The following is a 23,439-nucleotide window of genomic DNA, read 5'->3' on the forward strand; positions in this document are numbered from 1 at the left end:
AAAAATGTGTAACCCTACTCTCTGATTCTACCAGAACCTGAGTAACATGGCAGAAAAAATCTGGGAGGCTTGGGATACCATGTTAGAACATAAAAGTTCTGAGTGTTTACATTCACAGCATCCTACAGAGCTGCTTTGTAGGATTATATGCTGCTCTTGTTCTGTGTGCCACCTCAGGTGAACTATGTGCTATTTCAATCCTTCTCCCCAGCCAAGACCTCCAACTCTTTCTTAGGGATTACAGACCAAATGTGATCCCTCCAGCATGTTGTGCACCAGAGTGCTACCAAGAAGAGTCGCCCAGGAGCTGTCCTAATCACAGACTACCACAACTGACCTTGCTTGATGCAAAGATGCAGTGGTTCTCATCCATACTCCTTCCTGATCTTTCTTATGCTGGGATGTAGAATCTCTGATATGGTCAGGTACACTCCAAATCGAGATATTGCCAAGTCAAGTCAGCCAAGTCGATGTTTATTTATATGTATGTGATCCCTGTGGACATGAGATGAGTTGGAAAAACAGATCAACCAATTAATCTGACACTGCACCAATCTGCCTGTTGACCTCTTTTTCTATCTTGTCCTGACCAACGAAGAAGACCATGTTGTCTACGAAAAAACAGAGATGCAATTCTGAGGTTGTCATACCGGACATTCCCCAGAGATTCTGTCCGTGACAATCACCACCATATTGGGTGCCATGAAAAAAGAATGTGACAAATAACATATTTAGTCAGTCTGATCATGTTCATTGAATTACAAGACAGGGTGTATGTTTTTTTCTGTTCTGTAACATGGAATTTGTTTTTACCTCCAGATCAACCCTCAAGGCTTCAACAAAATGACAACAAAACAACTCAAGGATTCAGTGACAGCACATGATATATGTGACATACATGTCAGCTCATCTCAGATGATCCTCTACATCTTTTGTGTCATTGCTCATGTTTCCTCCTTCAGTTTAGTAGATTCACAGAACTCTAACAAATAGGAAAAACTGCGACATAGGACCTTGTTTCTAAGCTCTCAGAGTCTACACTTGTTTAATTCTGTTTAATTACGTTCTTTTATGTTCAGTTCTCAGCCAAAGATCAGCTGGACTTTTGAATGAGGTTCTCTTGACTTCTGGAGCTGGGAGCGAACTTAAATGTAAAGAATCATACTTGCTTGTCTGGAATCAGTTTTTATCACAAAGGGAGAAAATGTGTATGAGTTCTTTTCTGGTTTGACCTTTGTTGGTGGCTGACTTGGCAGACTGGTACTGTGCTGATAGACATTGTTACGATGCTGCTGTCTTTTTGTTTACTCTGTGCTGTTCAGTTTCTGGTTTTTGGATTAAAGTCTATTTCTGGTTATTTGTTTCGTCTCTCTGAAAAGAAAAGCAGTTGTTCATTCCCTTTTTTTCTGTCTCTCATTTTCTCTCTCTCTCAGGTTGACCTGTCACTGAAGCCCCTCCCACCTCCTCTGATGTCACAGCTGTAAGGTAGGTGTGTGTGTGTGTGTGTGTGTGTGTGTGTGTGTGTGTGTGTGTGTGTGTGTGTGTGTGTGTAAGAGCTTATTTAAAGGGCTGCCTCTCTCTCACTGGGCGATCGACACCGGCTCAGCATCATCAGCTTACCGCCTGCTGCTGCTGCTTCCAGGGAATAAACTCTGAACAGTCTGAACAGTTTTCCTCAGAGGCGTCTGCTGAAGAAACACTCAGTAAGACTGAGTTTACTGAGTTCTTTGCGCAGAGAATCTTACTGACTGGCTGAATGACTGGTTTAGTGACTGACAAACAAGTTTTTTGATTTACTGGCTGATTTACAACCAAAAAGCAGGACTTCACTAACTGCCTGTTTCACTAACTGGCTGATTACTGACTGACCAACTATAGGATAACTATTTACATATTGTTTACTGACTGTCTACCTGCTGGCTGGTTAAATTGTGACTGGTTTACAAACTGACTGATTAGTTTACTGACTGCCCAGTAATTGGTTGATTGGTTTACACATTGTTAACTGATTTGCTTTGTTAGTCTGTTAACTGGTTAACTGACAGGTTTACTTACCAGCTGTTTCTTTCCTCCTTCTGACAACTAGTTTAGTGACTGTTTTTTTCTCCACTGACTGTGTTGATTTAGACTGTTTATTGTGATTGACAGGTTCAGTGACCTACAGTTGATGACTGGTTTACTGAGTTAACTGAACTAGTCAACCCATTATTTACTAGTTGACTGACCTTTTTAACTACTTACTGTCTGGTTTTCTGCCCAGTTTGCTGCCTGCTTTACTGAAGAGTTTACTGTTTATTGAATGAGTTCAACCTCATTAGTTGACTGACTTCGTTTAGCTATCCACTGACTGGTTTGCTGACTGGTTTACCCATTACTAAAGTGGAGTGCTGACTAGGTTAGCAAGTTACTGCCTTGTTGACTGGTTTTTCACTAACTTGCTGATTGGTTAACTGACCAATAACTGGTTGACTGGTTTGTGTATTGTTTACTGATTGACTCTATTAACTGGTTTACTGAGATAAATGTTGACCTAACCAGACTTAACCTGATAACTTATCTTGTTTACCTGTTAACTGCCTGGTTTACACACTGGTTGAAGTGGTTTGCTAGTTAACTGGTTTATTGCCTTGCTGGTTGTATTTTTACACTGCAGTCATGTCTCATGTATATGAACTAGTTAACTTTGCTTTACCTTGCTTCTTTTGTTACAAATGAACTGTCAGTTTGGTTGGTACTGACATTTTTTGACTGTTTACCACCTGGTTTACTTACTGGTTTACCTATAATTTAAGTGGTGTTTTGACCGGGTAACTGGTTTACTACCTTGCTGTTAGTTCTGTTCTGAACTGCTTTACTGACTGATCTATAACTGTTTGAGTAATTGATTTTGCTTATTCCCTGGTTTACTGACTGGCTTGCTGGTTGATTTTTAAATAAGAAGATCGTGTCTCATGGATATGAATCAGTTGACTGGCTGGTTGGTTTGTTGGTTAGGGTTTACAAATTAATAGATAACTGGTTTAATTACGGGCTGGTGAAACTTAAAAATATTGCTTAATTTAGTGACTGATTGTTTACTGAATAGCTGTTTGACTGGTTTATTGCATAATGTTGCTGACTGGTTTACAGTTTTAGTACAGTATGATCATGTATCACATATTTGAATTTATCGACCACTTTGCAGATTTTGACTTGCTTATTTTCCTAACATTTTAACGACTGTAACTTATGTTATGGCTCGTTAACAGACTGGTTAACAGACTGGTTAACTGGTGTACTGGTGGTTTGAGTCACTTACAGACTGGTTGAATGGAAATAGTTGTGCATGATCAGTTTTATTGGCAGTTTTTTTGACTGGTTTACTGCCTGGTTCACTCATCGACTGGCAGTTTTAGCAATTAGCAGTTTATATCTGTCGGTTTAATTACTTACTGACTAGTTGGCTGACTTAACTGATTTCTTGACTGGTTTACTGACTGATGTATCTATACACTAAAATTCATTTGTGACTGACTGTTGGCTGACCAGTTTGTTGAGTTACCTGTTAAACCAACCAGTCTGCTCACTCTGTACTAAATGACTGAATTTGTTGACTGATTTAATGAAGACGTTAATCTACAGTTTGCCTTATCTGTATGTATGTTTACTGACTGTTTTGCTGACTGGACTTCACAGTGTCTTATGTATTATTTATACAGACAGATGTATTGACTTGTTTACTGACTGTGTTCACATATTAACATATTTACTGACTGTTTTTTTTCACAGTAAACTGAGGTCAGTCTGTGTTTCAAGTGCAGAAATGTCTCTGCTGTCTGCCCTGCTGCCTCTGACAGGTACACCGCTCTATTTTCTTTCTTTTTTTCCGTCTCTGTCAGTTTGATGTATCTGATGCCAGACTAATGTGATGTCTGTCTTTCTCTGCAGGCCTTCTCCTCCTGATCTCTTCAACGTTTGGGTCAGAATCCAGCGGTCAGTCTCTTTACACATTTTCATCTGTCTGTATTTGTTTCTCCTATTTAAAAAAGAAACATCTCCTGTCTGCTGATTCGCACACCGTTATATCTGACTTATGGTAAAGATCAAAAAAATATTTTTAGGTCAGGGTTACAAAAATGTTCGTAGGAAGTCAGTGAGGGTCGTCATGAGTACAGCACAAACCTGTCTGTGCTGGTCTGCTACATCACATTACTGATCCAGGTTGTGGAGAAAAGCAAAAATAATCTGAAAGACTAAAATGAAATGGAGACCACAAAGAACCAACACTAACAGTCCTGTGGGCGCCCCCTAGAGGCCGCAGTGTTAATTACAGACATGATATGGAAAAAAGTGGCACTTTAAATTCATAGGGCTGGTCTCACCAGAAAATGGCTGCAGCTGTTTGACTGTGGAAGTTTCACTTGAGGTAAAACAGACGTGAAAAAGAAAGTTTACACCAGAGAGGAGTTAATGTAGAATTAGACCTGAAACGTTAAATCAATCAATTAATCAATCACCAGAAAAATGATCAACAACTATGTCGATAATTGATTGATCTATATCCTTATGTATGGATTTAATGTTTCTCTTTGTCGTAAATTGTTATAAACTGAATATCTTTGGATTCTGAACCGTTGGTTCAGACAAGACTTTGACAGGGTTTCTTCAGCATTTTTTAACGTTTTAGAGACAAAACAAAGAATAATTGCTATTTGAAGCCCTATGCAGAATTAAAACATCTTAAATAGATTCCTCCTGTTGGACTCTGTCAGGATGGTTTACAGATGACTTGACGTTTAACTCAGTGTGAAAGCTCAGCACAGATTATCTTCAACTCCATGAGCAGGTCTGCTGATGATGGTGATTCCATTAAAATAAACTGATTTCCTCCCAGAACTTCACAGTTATTTTGACTGAGCCTCCATGGGAATCGTTCCCAACCCGAGGATCGATCCAGAGATCAGGAGATAAATCTGAGGGTTAGTAAGTAAGTACAGGAACATTTAACATATAGAAGAAGTCAGCCAAAGTATAAACCATAGTAGTTATATAAAGCGTAAACAAAGTTTGTAGCTTCATTTTTGAATTAGTTTATGAGATAAATGCTGTTGATACATATGAGCAGTGCAGCAGAGTTTCTGTGCACAGGGCATCTATTCTCATGACTTTGTCTCTAATCCTGGCAACACCCAAACTCAAACTCAGCTTCATCTGCTCTTTCGCAATTATTTTGTTGGCTAATATGCTAACTCTTGTAGCCAGCTAACTCCTCAGCCTACAGTCCAGGTGACCAAACAATGACGTCAAATGGAAAAATCTTGAAAGTGGAAATTTTCTTTGACTTTCTAATCCCAGTTTTTTTTCTTCTTCTTGTGAATCACTGAGTGATTTCACCTCTTCAAACTGACAGCCACAATCAATCGTCCTGAGGGTGGTACGAGAGGAAGGCTCGTTAAAATCTGACAGGTTCATCAGGATGTGCAGGAATGTGATCTGGAAAATTCATGTGTTTGTTTGAGCATCAGTAACTAAGATGTGTTAATGTGATATAAACATGAGCAGAAATACACATGTTGCTAGGAGAATAACGAGGAGAGAGCGTCTCATATGTTTCCCTCTTTTCTGATCTGCCAATGGAAAACCTCAGTGCGTCCGTCATTGCCACTTCTTCTTCTTCTTTTCTTTTCATTTTGATGAATTATTTTCAGAAACAGTCCCTCAGTGTCTCTGGACAGATGGAGGTAACTTTAAACCTCGCTGTATGGCTTGTTATTGATCCTCAGAATTTTATTTCCCATGTTTATGTTGAGCCCGAATCATAAAAATGTCTGAAATTTAAACTAACCACACGTCTGTTCTTTAATAGATGAAACAGATGAAAAGCTCCTTTTATCCGCTGTCAGTCCTCTCAGAGAGCTGATTTGTTATTCTGACTGTATTTCAATGAATTACTGACTCTCTCATGAATACAGTTACGTAACAGTAAACTCTTTTTATGCCCTGTCGTCGTCCTGTTGCTTTTCCCAGTTTTTGATTGATGGTTTTAACTGTCAGTACGTCAGTGACAAATTAAAGGAAGCAAAAACCAGGCGATCACATCATCACCATGGCAATAACACACTTTTGTTTCTTCAGAGTTTTGGTTGTGCCTAAAATATTGAAAAGAATATTTTATTTCTGAAAGAGAAACACTGAAAAATCACTAATATAAGAGAGGGAAAAACATAATGAAACGAGAAGGATGAAAAGTTCATATCAACAAATGTTGAAGGAATAGTTTTTAATTTTGTGAAGTGTTCCTAATATTTTGATCAGTGCTGCACCCAGTGACCTGTGCAACCCGTGGAGCCGACCTGGCGGAGGACGGCGTGGTGGTTTTATGTCCTAAAGACTGCACCCAGTGGAGGGTGTCAGTGTTTGGGACGGGAGTTTACGCCTCCGTCTCCTCGGTGTGTGGAGCTGCTGTGCACAGGTAAGACTCTCTTGTCTCTCTGTGGTCCTTTGGTTTGTGTCAGACTTCATGTGTGTTTCTGAGCAGGGTCAAACTAAAGGGGTTTTAAAGGACGACATGATGGAGTTGGTTGAAGGTGAGAGTTCAGGACCGAGTGATAGAGGTGCAGATGGAGTTTGGGAAAGGCTGAGGGTGGTGCTGATCAGGTGTCCTCAGGGTGGGACTGTTGAGGCAGTCAGGCCTGGTTTAGTGTGGATCTAAGTCTCACACAGACCACAGACTGTCTTATACATTTTAAGGCTAACCCTATCAGATCAGTGTGGAGCGATGAGGAGGCTGAACCTTCCTCTCATTAACACATGAACCCAACAGAAATGTCAGATCTCTTCTTGTTTTCTAACGACCTCAGCTCTCTGTGTCCTCTTCTTACCTCCGACCTGTTTGTTGAACGGCTGTAGGCAGGTTGGCCGCAGGACCGAGAGTAAAAGCCAGGCTGAAAAATACCAAATGTTTCTGTTACATATCACAGAGAAGCAGCAGTCAGAGTAGTAGCTCAGTCAGAGTAAAGCCATCCAGTCAAAGCTGATTGGCTGAAATGGAGTTTGTCAGACTCAGGTGGAGGTGGAGTCCGGAGCTGGTGTAGGTTTACAGACACGTGGATCAGACGCTCCGCTCTGCTGCCGGCAGCAGCTGTAGATGTGACATAATAATGAGCAGCGTGAGTCCTGCTGTCTGCTGACCCTCGACCAAACACCAACACCATGAAGGAATGTGCAGGACTGAAGGATTAAGCTCTCAACCCTGAATGACCTCGTCCCTCCTCTGCAGAGGGCCTCCAGGGGCCCCGACCCTGAGAGGAAAAACACAGGCAGCAGCTCTGCTCCCTCAGCATCCTCCTCTCTCTCCTTCATATCTCTCCTTCCTGTCATCTGTCTGTTTCTGTCTGAAGAGTCCCTCTAAACGTTTCCTGTTTTAAGATGTTTTTTATGTAAAGCTCAGCGTCAGTGTGGAGACTCCCTGTCAGAAATCTCCTCCTTTTCAACTTCTTTTTTCAAAACTATGATTATTGACCGTTTGTTCATTTAAAATAAACTAGATAAATATTTACAGAACTGCTCCCTCCCATTCTTAATAATTCTCTTCATTCAGCTTCATTAAAAATCTGAAAGTCTGAATCTGGTAGAGTCTGTTTTTATTTATAAAGCACCAAATCGCAACCGACCTTATGTCAAGGAGGGAAAGAATAAGGGAACGAGAACGTAGCAAAATACAGAGATGTAAGTAATATTCATTAATTAATAGTAATGATAGATAAATAATAAGCAATAAGACTGCCAATAAGACTAATAAATCTTAAATGTAACCACAGCTGTTGAGCAGGATCGTGGGAGCAGCAGGAGGCATGTCACGCCAGAGGTGAAGATTTTCTTCTTTTTCAGATTTTCTGATGCTAAACTGCAGCTTATCATTTCATTTTTAAACAATTTACCTTCTAACAGACAGAATTGAATTACTTTGCATTTCCTGGAAATCACACTGTTTTAGTTTGACTCTCTGTCCATGATCTTCCTTTTAACACGACTTCAGCCTGTTTGCTCTGATTTCAGAGCTTATTTTATTTCAGAAACTTTAGAAACAGATTAATCCCAAGTTTGTCTGAAATTTCCATCACTCAGTATCTGCTATGTTGGTTCCTCCATCTTGTTGCTCTGCTCATGTCAAAGTCCTTCAGTGCTTCAGTTTGTGCTCATTTGTTGTAAAGTGTTTGATAAAATTGCTTCTTTTTTTTCTTCAGTGCATCAAGTTATGAACAAACAGGAAACACTGGATATAGTTGGGAAAACAACATATTAACATAATTAAATTGTTGTAAATTGTTGTTTTGTCTGATCAACAGTCAAAGACCCAAAGATGTCGAGTTTACTGTCATAAAAAAAAACAAAGAAACCAGCAAATCTTCACATTAGAGACACTGCTACCTGTGAATTTTTACCATCTTTACTTGAAAAAAATAACTCCATCAGTTAGTTAGTATCAGAATCATTTCCAGTAAAATCTTGTTAATCAGCTAACTTCAGTTTTAGAGTACTGGTTTGTGTCTGAGTGAACTAATGAAACTGAGACAGTGTCGTTATAAAGAGAGATAATAAACCACGATATAAGACAGAGCTTGTAAAACAACAGAATGATCCTTTAAATGTTTGTGGAGCTGGTGTCTGTGTCGTCTCTTTCTCCTGCTTTAAGTTTTGTGTGTGTGTGTCCGGTCTGCAGGGGGGTGCTGGGTCCGTCCGGAGGTCCCGTCAAGGTTCACAAACTGCACGGACGACACAACTACATCAGCTCCTACGCCCACGGGATCCAGTCCCAGGCCCTGTCCCAGTGGGGCGCCTCCTTCAGCCTCACCAGTAGGTGGAGCCACACTGTCGGTTCATTGATTGGTTTGCGCTCTCAGATTCCTACTCTGTGCACAGGTTCTTAAATCCACGTTCACAGTTTAGATCTGTGGGTATGGATTACACACAGAGCTCGGTTTATAATTCATGACCCCAGGAGGCCCCCCACCCATCGTAATTAAAAAAATAAAGAGAACTGTTTCTTTTCAGCTACAGTAAGAATTATTCATACGTTGCTTGGATCTCAGATCCACTTGCATATTACACTTACATATGTTCAGCAGACCCAGGACCCGTGACAGTAGGTGGATCTGAACCCGTCTGGGTCACAGGTTTTGTGTGGATCTGTGAAGACCACTGCAGGACTCCAGTGTTGCAGTGGCTTTGGGTAGATTAGTTTAATCTGTGATGATTCATCACACTTCAGTCTGAAAACTAACTGAATACAATGCAGGAAAAATGTAATATCTGCCTCTGAAATGTTGAAACCACTCATTGTGTGTGTGTGTGTGGTGTGTGTGTGTGGTGTGTGTGTGTTACCAGAGCCTGTTGTTAATCCATTGGAGTTGACCAGTGAGACCAGTACCACAGCTCTGCCTGCAGCACAACCAGGTAACTGACCTCAGCTCAGTCCATACAACAGATCTGAACTCCAGAGACTCACTCAGACTTTAACCTGCAGGAGACTCTTCAAACTCTGGTTGTAAATATTGAAGCTGAAGCTCTTGTTTCAATTTCTCCTCTTTTTTATTTGATGATGTTTCAGGAAGATTCATTTGTTGTTGACAGAAACTCTTTCCTTCGTGTCCTTAACTCTGAGCTTTCGGCTTCAACCAGGAGCCCGCCGTCACTTTCTCTGCTACAGGGAACGAAATCCTCAACAAGTCGCTGCAGTGACTCTCTGAGACATTTTCAGGAAGGATAGTGAGAATAAAAACGAGTGGATTCAGAGTCAGATCAACGTCATTACAAACTGCAGTGTGTTTAATAGTTTGCCAGTGAAGTTTGCTCAGTCTCCTGCTGCTGTCAGCACCACAGCTGGGTTTACATGGGAGTGATGTTTCCACCAGACACACTGTTACCTCAGCTGACCTCTGTTTGTGTCTGTGTCTGTGTGTGTGTGTGTGTGTGTGTGTTTTGTGTTGCAGAAAAACCTGCAAAAAAACCACTGAAGAAGCCCATAGTGAAGAAAGTTCCTGTAGGAGAAAATAAAGGTCTGAGTTTGTGTTTGTTTTGAGAGATTTTACTTGTTTTTGTCTTTTATTGAAATGAATTCTAAATGTGTAAGAAGAAGAGAGGTTTGGATAAACTCCACTAAACCTCAGCAGACGTCCTCAGTCGGTCAGGACAGAGCTCCGACATCAGGACCATGATCCAGAGCATGTATGGATGTGACTCTGTGCTGTGTAAAAGGTTAAAGGTTACTGAGAGAAACAGGATATGTTAGTGCCCCTCCAAAATAAAAGTCCCCAATTAACCCACAGAAGATTTTACTGAAGGTCCATCAGAGGAAGGACACATGCTCCTCCACTCTGTCAGCTACTGAACACTGTGTGTGTGTGTGTGTGTGTGTGTGTGTGTGTGCAGACTGTCAGATGGACATCGCCATGGTGATTGACAGCAGCAACAACATCGGGCGGCGAAGGTTCAGCCTGCAGAAGAACTTTGTCTCCAAACTGGTCGCTACGCTGAGAGTGGGACCAACAGGACCACACATAGGCCTGATACAGGCCAGGTCAGGACTATTAAAACCTCTGAGGTCTGACTGGTCTGATGTATTAACGTGGGCCCACATGAGTACTAATGTGTGTGTGTGTGTGTGTGTGTGTGTGTGCAGTGATTCTCCCAGGACAGAGTTCCTACTGACCAACTACACTCAGCCTAAAGACCTGCTGTTTGCCATCAGGGAGCTGGCCTACGTGGGAGGAGACACCAACACAGGTAACACACACACACACACACACACACACACACACACACACACACAGAGCAATGTAAAATACTCCACTTCAAGTAAGAGTACATAAGCAAATGTACTTAAATGATCAACAGTGAAAGTTGTTTTGTGTTCAGTGATTCACTGAGGACTGTGAGGTGATTAACACGTTCTGCTGCACAGACTTGTCTCATTCTTTTCTTTAATCTGTGCTTCTCTTTGTGAAATACTACATTAAACCCTCTGGGCCTCAAACAGTTTAGAGGAGAAACTGAGCGACTCAGAGACAAGCTGTTGAAATAAATGATGTAGAAACAGAATTTAACCGTTTCATCTCGTCGTTTCCCCTCGGCCTCCTGCAGGTAAAGCCATCATGCACACAGCAGAGACCTTCTTCGTCCAGGAGAGGGGGGGGAGGCGGGGACACCCCCGGGTGATGGTGGTGCTGGTCGACGGGTGGCCGTCCGACGACCTGGAGCAGGCGGGTAAGTTCGCCCGAGACTCCGGCATCAACGTCTTCCTGGTGTCTGTGGCCAAACCGGCGCCTGATGAGCTCCCCATGGTGCGAGACAAGGACTTCATGAAGAAGGTTCACACTTCACTTCCATTTATCCGACGATGTGAAGACGAACAGCAGCTGGAAGTTCAGTTTTGATGACAGCAGGGTGTCCTCTTCTCTCCCGGTGCAGGCGGTGTGTAAAGATAACGGCTTCTTCAACTATATGATCCCCAGCTGGTTCAGCACCACCAAACACATCAAAACTCTCAGTCAGAGACTCTGTTCGCTGGACGGCCTGCTCTGCAGTAAGACACATTTCACACCTGTTAGACACTATAACACACCTGTCTGACTCTCACAGCTGCACGTCACAACTTCAGTGTTTCTCTGTGGGAATCTGATGGGGAACAAAGACCACCTCCTTAACTCTAAAGTCCTGGCTGCAGCTCTTCAATCACCACATCAGTTTTCAGATTAACAGGATTTCCACAGTCTCATAAAGTCTACGAAGTAAAAATCTGAATTCAAGGCCTTAAAAAGTCTGAAAAACATTAAGGATTTATGCACTAAATTTTTTCATAACGGTCTTAAAAAGTATTAAATGTAACTTGGAACATGCAGAAACCCTGGATAAAGTAAAAGGTGAGTTGTTTTGTTTTCAGGTAAAACCTGCTACAACTCAGTCAACATCGGTTTCCTGATTGACGGATCGTCCAGCGTCGGGGAGGCAAACTTCCAGCTGGTCCTGGACTTCCTGGCTGGGATCGCCAACGGCTTCGACATCTCAGACGTGGGAGCTCACATCGGTCAGCTTCACAAAATGGAAGCAGCGAGTGGTTTAATTGATTCATGAGCTGATTGATGAACTGATGGATTGATGACTGTGTGTTGGTGGTTGCAGGTGCGGTGCAGTTCACCTACGACCAGAGGCTGGAGTTTGGCCTGTTTGACCACTCCAAGAAAGAGGACGCCCTCAACGCCGTGAAGAGGATCCCCTACATGAGCGGAGGAACGGCCACAGGAGCAGCCATCTTGTACACCGCAGAGAAGCTGTTCAAGTAACGCCACACCTGAGATGGCAGCTGTTGTTTGTATCCAACCAAAAAATTTTAAAGGACACATCTTCACATTCTGTATTTTTCTTCTGTCAACAAAACCTATGAGAAGAACCAACAATGAATTAATCACACGCACACACACATCACACAACAAATATGGATTAATCCGCCACTGAAAATAGTTCCTAAATAATGCACTAACGCACTACTTCCTCCTATTTGTTTAGTAAAAACTACAGTGAGCAGCTGTTTCAGGAAATTACTAAGCTTTTTTTGTGAGATGTTACATTTGTGAGATGTTTTTAAAGATGTCTCAACATGGATAATTCTAGGAGGCTTCCAGTTGATGAGTCTTTGATTTCAGGTTGTGTCAGGTACTTGGACTTCATGATAGCTGCATGTAAGTCTACTTTTAGAATGAAACTGTGTATTTCTGAGTTGTTTTCAAAGATTTAATCTTTAAATATATACAGATTTATGTCCTCAGTAGGAACCACTGGGCTTAGAGACAAGCTCGACAGACGAGGGGAGTCTGAAAGGATTGAGAGATGGACAAACACGTTGGTTTGGATCTGCACATGAGATTTGTTGACAATAACAAAAATATAGAATAATACCAGACTGATCCTTTAAGGCAGCAGTTCCTGATCTGTTTGGCCTGTGACCCCTTAAAACACAACAATCTCTACACTCAATGTCCACTCATCCAAACTGTGATTTTTCTTCTTCTCAGTAAACAAAAATAGAATTTTGTGTTACAGGAATATGTTTTGACTGTTAACAGAGTAATTAAATTCTCAAACCCAAAATCACTGGACATATTGGATTTAAAGGACCAGTGTGTACGATGTAATAGCAGCTGTATACTCCTCCCTTTCCAGGTAGGAAAACCTACAGTAGCCTTCAGGTAATAAAAATGCTAGAGGTTCTTCCTGGAGCAAAAAGACAATGGAATCACAAAAATACCTTTGAGGAGGCAGCACGGTCCTGGATAACACATATTAAGTTTGTTGATCAGATAAAGCAGTAACAGATTGCCGAGATTAGAAATGTCAGCAGGATTCACTGTGTGTGGCGGAGAAAAACGCCTGAATTAGAAGTTAACCTAATTTGTCGTTTTTCTCCGCCAGGCGGGCGGGACCAGGCCGCAACTTCCTCGTCCTAGTGACAGACGGCCAGTCGTACGATGATGTAGGAAATCCGGCGCTGATCGTACAGAAACAAGGTTTGTATGTGTGTGAAAACAACAGCAGTTTCTGTTCAGTTCTTTAGGTCACATCTCATTCATATCACCTGGTTCTCCTGTCAACCAATCACCAGGCATCACCATCTACTCCGTGGGCGTGGCCTGGGCCCCGATGGAGGACCTCAAAGTGATGGCATCGGAGCCGAAGGACAGCCACACCTTCTTCACCAGAGAGTTCACCGGCCTCGCCGATCTGGTCCCTCTGCTGGTCCGTGGCATCTGCAGAGACTTCACTGAGAAAAACTAAGAACACACGCACACACACACACACACACACACACATTTACACATTTGTACTTCTGCACTTGTGATGACAACATTAACTCTAACCTCATCAAACCCTTAAACAAAGTCTGACAAACGTCCTCACAAAGATAGAAGTACACATATGTATTTCTATCTTTGTTAGGTCTAACATACACTGCAGAGCCTGTAAACCTAAAACTGTAACTCTGAAATAGCCGTTTCAAGAATGTCCTCACTTTGCATGTAGAAAAACAGGTCCTCACAAATACACAAGAGAAAGGTCTTGTCCTTGTATATTTGTGAGGACCTTCACTGACATACTTTGCCCAACACCTGAACCTAAAAGCAAATGTTAAAGCTTTGAAGAAATGAGAACCAGACCAATGTCCCCATTATGTAAAATGTCCTCACTAAGACAGAGGTACAGCAGCACACACATGCACACACTGTATATATGCTACACACATATACCCACTGATACTGATACGTACGTATGAACACACATGTACATAAACAGGCTCACAACATAGAAAGATCCTCTTATACACCAAAAATATTTTTTCTATTTAATGAAGGAGACATTGGAAAATCACCAAACACCATCATCATCATCACCATCATCATCATTAACAGCAGAAACCAGAATCATTCACTCCTCACTGTACAGTCCAATGGAAGTGTGTTTTTAACAGATCAAAAATTACTAAAACTGTTATTTAATTAGTGGTTGCACAACCTGTAATTAAATCACTGATATCACATTAACTAAATTAATGTCACTGATTTTAAGTTAAGTTTAAATAACATTTTAGACAGATCCTAACTATAAAATGAAACCAAGCTGAATCCTTTAATGAACCCGCAGATTAAATAAATAAAGAAATCCATACCTTCTAATTACAAAATAAATCAACTTTGTGATTCTTTACTCACAATTATAAGGTACTTAATTAAACTTTAACCATGAAAATCCCATAATTATAAGATTTGTATCTCATTATGATGAGATCTGTGACTCTTAACTATAAGAAAACTATTTCATGATGATGTGATCTGGATCTCATAATTACAAAATAAAAACAACATATTTTATACATCGGTATTCTTGAAATTATGACTTATGTATTTAATATGTAATTATGAGATCTGCATCTCATGATTCTGTGATAAAAAAGGGTAATTATGAAATAGTTTTCTAGTTATTGTGACATATGTACGTCAAAATTCAGAGGCAAATATTTCATAATTATGAAATCTGTGTCGTGTAACTGAATAGTTTTCTTGTAATTATTAATATGGACCTTGTGTATCTAACATCATCCATGATTACAACATCTTTACATCATGACATCTTTACCTTGGAAGTTATAATGACAACATCTGAATCTTATAATGAAGAGATTTGTTAATAATTTAAAGTCATTATTAAGAAAAACAGCTCTGACAAAACAAATTTTAATTAAAGTTTCTTTAAACCAAGATTGCAAAATTTATTCTGATGATCTATGTGACTCTCATATAGACTTGTTTTTAACATCAACACACTATCTGAGTGAACAGTGAAGGAGTGAATGATTCAGACTCACAGGATTAAACAGCTCTCATGACTAACGCCTGATGTTTATCTTGAAAAGCTTAACGTGTTTGCTTATCAGGGACGAAGGTTTTCGTCTCTTTGCTGGACGTTTTGAGAAATCCTCTCGTTTGTGTCTTTGTCTGTCCTTCTTATCTGACTCTGGAGAAGACGCAGAACGAGACGGATTCCTTAAAACTTATCCTTTAGTTTTTTAATTGTAATTTGTTTATGTACACAGACTGAGCTAAAAATCACTTTTATTTCAGTGTTTTTCAGATTGTTTCCTGAATTATCTTCAGACAAAAACAATCCTCAGCTTTAAACTAGAGCATGGAGGTATATTCCTGAACTCTGGAACATTTATCTGTCACAACACTCAAGGCTTACTCACTAGCTTTTCCCAGAGCTTTCAAGTGTTTGTGGCCTTCTTCAGCAGGTGCTATCCCCTCACCTGAGTGAGGCAGTTTGGTCATATGATCTAGTGAGTAAAACCTGAGTTATGACAGAAGCTTTAACCTAATCTGTAATAATAAAAACACACTGCCACTTCTTTAATCTATTTCTATTTGTATTTTATATCATAAAAAACCAGATGACTTTTTCAGAGTAACATCTCTCCCTCTCTGGTCTAAGATTTAAGCTCCATCCCTGTCGATGTTGTAATTATCCTGATGTACATTTGCCAAACCTGTAGATTTCTGTATTTTTCTTAAACTCTACTCTATGATCTTTTTTTTAATTTTTATTTTTTACAAGGACAGAGCCACAGCACGATGTCAACAGAAACACAGACTGACGTTGAAATACCAATTTAAATCTTCAGTCTGTTCAGTCAGTGCACAGAGGGAATCAATTTATTTTTGTTATATAGACTTGAATAAAATGTGCCAAATCTGTCCATCACGATGTTCCATTTTTATATCCAAATTAATCAAAACAAAAAATAATAAAATATTCTTCTTAGACATCTGCAGAGCTCTGTATGTGTCATGGAGGAAAAACAACAAATTAATGATCAATAATCAGAAATTAGTAAATTTGTGTCCACATATTGATAAAGCATAGTGTTAAATGCTGTTGTTGACATTTGAACTTGTTTTAAGGGTTGCAGAATCCAAAGTATATCTGTGTATCTGTCCAAAATCAAATCTATAACTGCATTAAATCCAAGCTGCTCATTGAAAAGTGACAGCAACAGTTACGAAGTGCTTTTGTTAAAAAGATGCGATGGACAGTATGAAAATTACACAATAAATCATAAAACCTAATAAAATATCAGATTTAACAAAGAAAATCATATTGTTCAGTAGATTCTGTATAAAATAATTAAAGTCTGTTAAAAGCCACTTTAAAAATGTGTGTTATAGCTGATGTTTAAAAGAAAATACAGATTTAAATCAACAAACTAATCAATCTGCCACTTATTATTGCAGCAGTAGGAACTGATCTGTCAGGTTGCTGTTTCTACTCTGATCAGTTACAGAGGAACACAATAAACAGTGACAGTCAGATCTGATCTAAATGAGCCACTTCACTTACTGCAGCTTATTTTTGATTTTGGACAGAAACATGTGGATAAATTTTAAATTCAGTCTGAAAAATGTTGTCTTGAACTGATGTCCCTTAAACACGAGCTCTAATGTCAGCTACTGTTTAATGTTATGTTCCTTTCATTTGACTGAACAGTTAATGAATAAATTCAGATAAATATTTCTCCCTGACACAGCCAGGATCCACAGAGATTGGTCTATAAACTGTTTTTTAATTTTGGAAAAGAGCTTAAATTATGACCATGTAAGTAAGTTTTCTGAATGTGAGCCTGAACGATACAGAATATTTAGTTAAAAAGGCTAAAATGACCTTCATGGTTCATCTAATCTGTGATGTTTGCAGGAGAAATCAGATTCTTTGTCTCTGTGTAAATGAAACCTCTGATGGGATTTTGGTGTTAAATGACAATTCTGTCCTTTTTCTGTATTTATTACCTGTTTTTCTTGTGTTTCCCAATAAAAAATAGTTATTTTTACAGCTTGTCCATTGGTGTCTTCATGTTACTGAAGCCCAGACTGTTGCACAGGGACGTGTCTCCATCTGGTGTCCAACCTGCAGATAACAGGAAGCAAACAACAAACAGATACAAGACAGAAGTCTAAACAAATCTCAGACTGGACACACATATTTATTTATTATTATAATATTGCTGTTTATGATTATTATTTTAGCCACAAACTGAAAACACCTCTTTAATATCCCAGCCTGAATTCAGGGATAAATAATATTGATTGAATAAGAAATAAAGTTGATTTGACATTATTAACAGTTACATTTCTGTAGTTTACTGATTAGTCATTGATAATACGGAATAGTTTTATTTAATGCTGTGTGTCGCCTCAGTGTCCACTAGGTGGCAGTGTTAGAGCACATACATTTGTTGAATCTGAATCTGTTGAATTTTGAGCAGATTAGAGGAAAAATAAAGAATCTGTTCTGCAGTTCATTGGATGTAGTTAGAACTGGGTAAAGTGACATTGTTAGTGCAGTCAGATTGTATTATTTTTTAATCTAGTTGTTGTGTGAAGTTGATCAGGGAGCAGAGCGCCAGGTGTGTGGTTGGTGTCATTACTCCTCTGCTCCAGGTGGAGGCGCTGTAGGACCAACAAACAGCGCTGCTTTCTGCAGGTTTGCTGAGGATGTGAGAGATAAAGAAACAAAGATGGATCCTTTATATCATATAAACACGTGATGTTTGACCGCGTGCTGTTTGTTGATCAGTAGAAACAGAACAAAAGGACTGGGTCTCGCTATTTCACTCAGGCTGAACTACAGCGTCTATTCACGGGCGCGATCCCGCTACTGAGCGGCATGGGGGCTTTGACCTGCTCCGTTTCCGACCTGGGCCGGTGCACCCCTCCTTAGACGACCTGGTACCCCCGGGCTCCCCCAGGAGCACCATATCGATACCGAACTTAGCGCGGACACCCGCTCGACACAGTCCACTGCAGCTCAGAGCCCCTGAGCTCAAACCATCCGCCAGCCTCAGCCTCCCGGTGACTTGGATTACAGGCGCGCGCCACCGCACCCGGCGATAAATCCCCCGCTCAGGGAGGGTTTAGGTGGGGGTGTTACCGATGTGACGTCATCAGGTTTTACGTTCCAGCGACACCTGGCGACAGAATAGTAAACAGCAGATAAAGGTTGAGCAAATTTACACAGACCCTCAAACCTTATTTTAATTTAAAAAATACTTTAAAATGCTGTGTAAATTAATATTATCATCATACTCTCTGTTTATCTCTCTGTTCATTTTCTCTGTGTCACATGATTCAGTAACTTCTTTCACAGAGTAACTGCTCCACCAACATGTAAACCACAGGAGAAGAATCTACTGCCACTCTCAGGGTAAATAACACTTTAATATTCAGTTCACAGTGTGATGACACATAATCACACCCTTTAATATCTGCACCCGATCAGATGTGATTGATATTATTATCCATTTTTCTTCCTGACTTGTTTGAACTTTTAGTTTTTTTTTTCCACCACTGTGTCTTTTAAAGTGTAATTTTTTAATTTTTTAATTTTTTAATGATAACAAGGAATTCAAAATTCACGAGTTACAGCAGAGGAAAAGTTGACAAGCAACTCAAACACATCTTGTACAAAGAGCCTGAATGACTTATCTATATTTAAACCACAATGACAGTAGCTCAGACTCCTCTGTTTATTTATCGGCATCAAACTGTTTAAACATGTGTGATAATAAAATATTTCTCTTTATGAAAAATAAGGTTTGGAAACTGTTCAAACACCTGCAGCTGCAGTTTATCTTTCTGTCGCCAGATGCCGCTGGAGCGCGCTACGTGATGACCGAAGAATCAACCGACCAATCAGCGTTTTGTCTGCCTTTGTTTACCTGTGTCGTCATCAGCCGCGACCAGTGGCGAGGAGAAAAGAGATCGGCAGAGAGAGTGGCGTTAACTCTGGGGTCGTAGTTTCGTCGCTTTTCATTTGGAAATGTAACTGAAGAGGTGTGGACGCTAAAACAAACTCTGGAGCTGTTTCTGTCGAACACGATGAGACTGGACACTGAACACACCTGTGGCGGAGGTAAGGCTAACAAACTAGCTGATTAGCGGCGAGTGTTAGCATTAGCTTTCTCTTTTAACAGTTTCTGTTGTTCAGTCTGTTGTCGCCCGGGTTGTAGCGTGTTTGTGTCCTGTGTGAGTTGTCGGTCGGATGAAAACTCAATGAGCAGCTCTTGGTCTGTTTCTTTTTGTGGTCACTGCCGCCATTTTGTGTTTTTTTTTTTTAACTCTGTGCTGCATCCTGGTCACTTTAAATCTGTTTGTGGAGATTTAACAGAAGTCTCGTTTTGTTCAGTCAACAATATTTAAGTTACTAGCACGTGACATAAAAACTATTAAGTTCTCACATTTGTGAAGCAAATGTTCATATATTCTTATATTAATAATACATGCAACTGCAGCTAACTACAGACAGACAGACAGACAGACAGAGCAGCTGGTCAACAGAGTGGAGCATTTAGCAGCTAAAACAAGTGGAGAAAATAATCTGTTACAGGCTGAATATTTTCAGTGCTCATATCAGAAATAATCCAACACTCTTCCTGTTTCTGTCTCATTTTAATGCTGATCTGTGTCTGATAGAAGGCACTTTAAATGTTGTTGTTGTGTTGTTTGTGAAAGTGAAAGGTAAAGCTGCTTCCTCTTCCTTCAACTTGTTGTGTCACATTCCTCCAACAGTTTGTGTGGAGGAGAATAAAAACACTTTACACACCTCAAACTGAAAGTAGAAGTTTCCTTGTGAGCGATCGTTCGGAGGAGAAAAGAGACAAACTGGTGATTTAAAGAAGAATCAAACGTTCTTCTTTGTGAGGATGAAGGTGTTCCTGGTGTTTGTGATCCTCGTGCACGGTGAGATAACCTCTCTCTTTACTCTCATGATCACAGTTTGATTCAGTTCAGCTGCAGAAACCAATCAGATCTTTTCTTATTGATCACAGGTCAAAGTCCTGCATTCAAAACTAAAGCATCTAGATATACATGAGGAATGAATGTATGAGTGTATGAGTCTGTCTGTCTGTCTGCAGTTAATGTTGCAGCTGGTGAATGTCATTTATTTACACATGTACACGTATACATGTGTAAATCTTTATATTAGCCAGACGTACCAGCTGAGTGTTCATCCTTCATGAACAGAAACGGTTGAACTGATTTTGATCAGATTATTGTGTCTGACAGTCTGAACATCCTCAGCTTATGAATATGATTCATATTATACATTTTCTTTTTGTTCATGTCTTCAGTGGAATTCTGTTTATCTGCTTTGAGTTTTAGGAGAAGTCAGAGTTTCAGCTTCTGTTTGCGTCTGTGTGTCTGAGGTTATGTAGGTAGACAGGTGTGTGTACATGTTCTATATTTTATAATGATGTATTTTTTAGGCTCAAACTAATCAATAAATAACGTGAAGGAGTGAGGTCATGTGAGACAGGGTGAGTTAAATAGAAGCTGTCTGTCTCCTCAGTTTCACAGGCCTCAGGTGTTGAGGTGTATGAGGGGGCGGAGTCTGTCCTGCTGCCATGCCTGATATCCAGGATACCTGAGGATCCCGTGGTGGTGTGGAGCCGCCTCGATCTCAACCCTGCGACCGTCCACCAGCACCGGGAGGAAGGCGGTGATCCCGGTATCCAAAACCAGCGTTACAGCAGCCGCACGGCCATGTCCACTGTCGCCCTGGAAACCGGAGACCTCAGCCTCACTCTGAACAAGCCCCGCCTCTGTGACAGCGGCAGCTACACCTGCAGCGTCCGCAGCGGCGAACACGAAGTGAGACGGGTTGATGTCCAGCTGCAGGTCAAAGGTTAGGAACGAAGGTCACAGACAGGTCAGAGGTCATATTGATGACTGTGATGAACAGAACTTTCTGTCTGATCACATGGCAGCTGGTTGAACGTAGCTCCCTCCACCTCCTCCTCCCACAGAGGTGCTCCAGTCACCAAGATACTGAACCAGAGGAGACGCTGCCCTTCGTGCTGACATGAAAATAAGATCCCACGTTCCTCTAAGTGAGAAAAGGCAGAGCTCTAACCTCTCATGTGAAATAACAGAAACTGCTTCAGCTTCGGCAGAAAAAGTTTTCATCGATCAGCGGAATCAGACGCCATTTCTCGACTCGTGTGTGAAAATGTGTCCTGAAGCTTTGAAATGAAGATGTGAGGATGATGTTGTTGTTTGTGTCTCACAGAGTCGTTCACGTTCCCAGCTGAGGCCTTGGCTCTCCTGGTTCTGCTGGTGGTCGTCGTCATCGCTGCTGTGCTCACTGCTGTGTATCTTTGGAACAACGTGATCACAGGTGCAGAGAGAGAGAGAGAGAGTGTGTGTGTGTGTGTGTGTGTGTGTGTGTGTGTGTGTGTGTGTGTGTGTGTGTGTGCAGGTCTAATGCAGTTTCATGTCCTGATGACTGACTGATCAAACAGTGAAGATGAGTCCTGCAGAGAGGACCTGTGAGGACCTGTGGTCCAGTTTATGTGTTGTGCTTTGTCGTCCTCCCAGTCTCCCGGGTGGAGGTGGAGGAGGGGCTGAAGTGTGTTAAGCTTCCCTGTAAAACCCTGGTTCAGCTGCCTGAGGACGTCACGGTGGAGTGGAGCCGCTCTGACCCTGAGCCCATGAAGGTCCATACCTACCAGAGCGGCAACGACGGCCGTGTCAGACAGGACGAGTTTTACAGCGGCCGAACAAAGATGGAGACCAACCCTGTAAACAGAGGGGAGCTGAGTCTGACCCTGAGTGACCCCTGCTACAGAGACAGTGGCACCTACATCTGCACCGTCCACAAGGACCGAGACGTCTGGGTGCAGAGTGGTACGGCTCCGGGTCAAAGGTCAGTACTGTAGCTACAGGTCAGATGGCTGCTGCTGTCTGTAAACTGACGTGGTGCTGTGTCGTCCTCTCAGTCGTCCTGGAGGTGGTGGAGGTCGGGGAGTGGGCTGAGTCCGTCACACTGCCCTTCACCACTTCAGCTGCGCTGCCTCAGGATGCAGCAGTGGAATGGAGACGCTCCGAACCCAAAACCATGGTGATGTATGTGTATGAGGGCGGAAGAGAGCAGCCGGAGCAACAGGAGGAGTATTACCGCGGCCGCACAAAGATGAACGACAACCCGCTGCGATCAGGAGACCTCAGTGTGACCATGTACAACTCCGGCTACAGTGACAGAGGAACCTACGTCTGCACCGTCCACAGAGACGGACACATCCTGACACAGAAGACCGTGCTGTACCAGGTCAAAGGTCAGTGGCTCAGAGGTCACTGCTCCTCCTACCATCATCATCATCATCATCACTGCTGCTGTTTGACACTGCTGTCTGTTGTCCTCTCAGTCTCCAAGGTGAAGGAGCAGTCTGCTACAGCTGAGCTGCTGGAGGAGGCAGCAGTGGAGTCACTGTGACCAGACCAGACCAGGAGGACCCTGACAGACCGGACGAGGTCTAACACCACTGCACCAAGATGAAGAGAGACCTGCTGAAGACTCCTCAGTCTGACCCTGAGTGACCCTGAAGTACTCTGATCCTTTACTGAAGTAAAAGTACTAAGACCACACTGTAAAAATACACGGAAAAGTCCTGCATTGAAAATGTTTCTGAAGCTAAAGGATGTGAGTGTAATGAGGAAAATGAAGCAACCCTCCACAGTCCACAGGTTCCTCTGTGACCTGAGGCTCAGACTGAGGCTCAGTGAAGGGACAGATGTGTTGCTTCTGTACCACACACACATTGATCCTCTCCTCGTCAGGAGTTCTGATTTCTGAGCTGAAGTTACCGACAGAAGTCTGAGCTCTCTGGACTCTGTATGAAGAACATCTGTTCAGGAGGCTCCGAGAGGAACCACTCCTCAATAAGCCTTGGTTTTATCCGATTGTGTCAGAGTCCAGAAAATGTTTCAGACTTCAGCCACATGGTGGCAGCAGAGACCAAACACTCCGTCAGCTGTTGCCTCTCTGTGGCCTCAGCAGCAGCAGTCTGTGGTGTCACTTTCC

General features: G+C 41.6%; 3 protein-coding genes across 5 annotated transcripts in view; 2 read left to right on the plus strand and 1 right to left on the minus strand.

Moving 5' to 3' along the window:
* LOC108873345 (zinc-binding protein A33-like) overlaps positions 1-23,439 on the minus strand; it is a 98,586-nt gene that overhangs the window by 43,617 nt on the left and 31,530 nt on the right. The gene's annotated exons all lie outside the window — the stretch shown is intronic.
* coch (coagulation factor C homolog, cochlin (Limulus polyphemus)) lies at positions 1,554-17,410 on the plus strand. Its single transcript, XM_018661511.2, has 15 exons — positions 1,554-1,703; positions 3,769-3,836; positions 3,928-3,972; positions 6,295-6,451; positions 8,702-8,835; positions 9,367-9,435; positions 9,972-10,037; positions 10,411-10,558; positions 10,661-10,764; positions 11,122-11,348; positions 11,449-11,563; positions 11,921-12,064; positions 12,160-12,316; positions 13,447-13,541; positions 13,637-17,410. The coding sequence occupies exons 2-15, from the start codon at positions 3,803-3,805 to the stop codon at positions 13,807-13,809; spliced, it is 1,668 nt and encodes a 555-aa protein (XP_018517027.1). The 5' UTR covers positions 1,554-1,703; positions 3,769-3,802; the 3' UTR covers positions 13,810-17,410.
* LOC108873348 (matrix remodeling-associated protein 8) lies at positions 18,150-23,279 on the plus strand. 2 transcript variants are annotated; one of them, XM_018661508.2, is made up of 8 exons: positions 18,150-18,783; positions 19,225-19,491; positions 20,148-20,318; positions 20,929-21,264; positions 21,649-21,756; positions 21,957-22,284; positions 22,358-22,693; positions 22,784-23,279. In XM_018661508.2, the coding sequence occupies exons 3-7, from the start codon at positions 20,282-20,284 to the stop codon at positions 22,392-22,394; spliced, it is 846 nt and encodes a 281-aa protein (XP_018517024.1). In that variant the 5' UTR covers positions 18,150-18,783; positions 19,225-19,491; positions 20,148-20,281; the 3' UTR covers positions 22,395-22,693; positions 22,784-23,279. The 2 variants fall into 2 exon arrangements, with proteins under 2 accessions (XP_018517024.1, XP_018517025.1); XM_018661509.2 differs by lacking the exon at positions 20,148-20,318.

The sequence above is a fragment of the Lates calcarifer genome, linkage group LG19 (assembly GCF_001640805.2).
Source record: "Lates calcarifer isolate ASB-BC8 linkage group LG19, TLL_Latcal_v3, whole genome shotgun sequence".
NCBI lineage: Eukaryota > Metazoa > Chordata > Actinopteri > Centropomidae > Lates > Lates calcarifer.

Coding starts and splice junctions, on each gene's coding strand:
- coch (XM_018661511.2), top strand. CDS start 3,803: ATGTCTCTGCTGTCTGCCCTGCTGCCTCTGACAG. Junction 6,452..8,701: donor TGTGGAGCTGCTGTGCACAG/GTAAGACTCTCT, acceptor TCCGGTCTGCAG/GGGGGTGCTGGGTCCGTCCG. Junction 8,836..9,366: donor CGCCTCCTTCAGCCTCACCA/GTAGGTGGAGCC, acceptor GTGTGTTACCAG/AGCCTGTTGTTAATCCATTG.
- LOC108873348 (XM_018661508.2), top strand. CDS start 20,282: ATGAAGGTGTTCCTGGTGTTTGTGATCCTCGTGCACG. Junction 21,265..21,648: donor TGTCCAGCTGCAGGTCAAAG/GTTAGGAACGAA, acceptor TGTGTCTCACAG/AGTCGTTCACGTTCCCAGCT. Junction 22,285..22,357: donor GGTACGGCTCCGGGTCAAAG/GTCAGTACTGTA, acceptor TCGTCCTCTCAG/TCGTCCTGGAGGTGGTGGAG.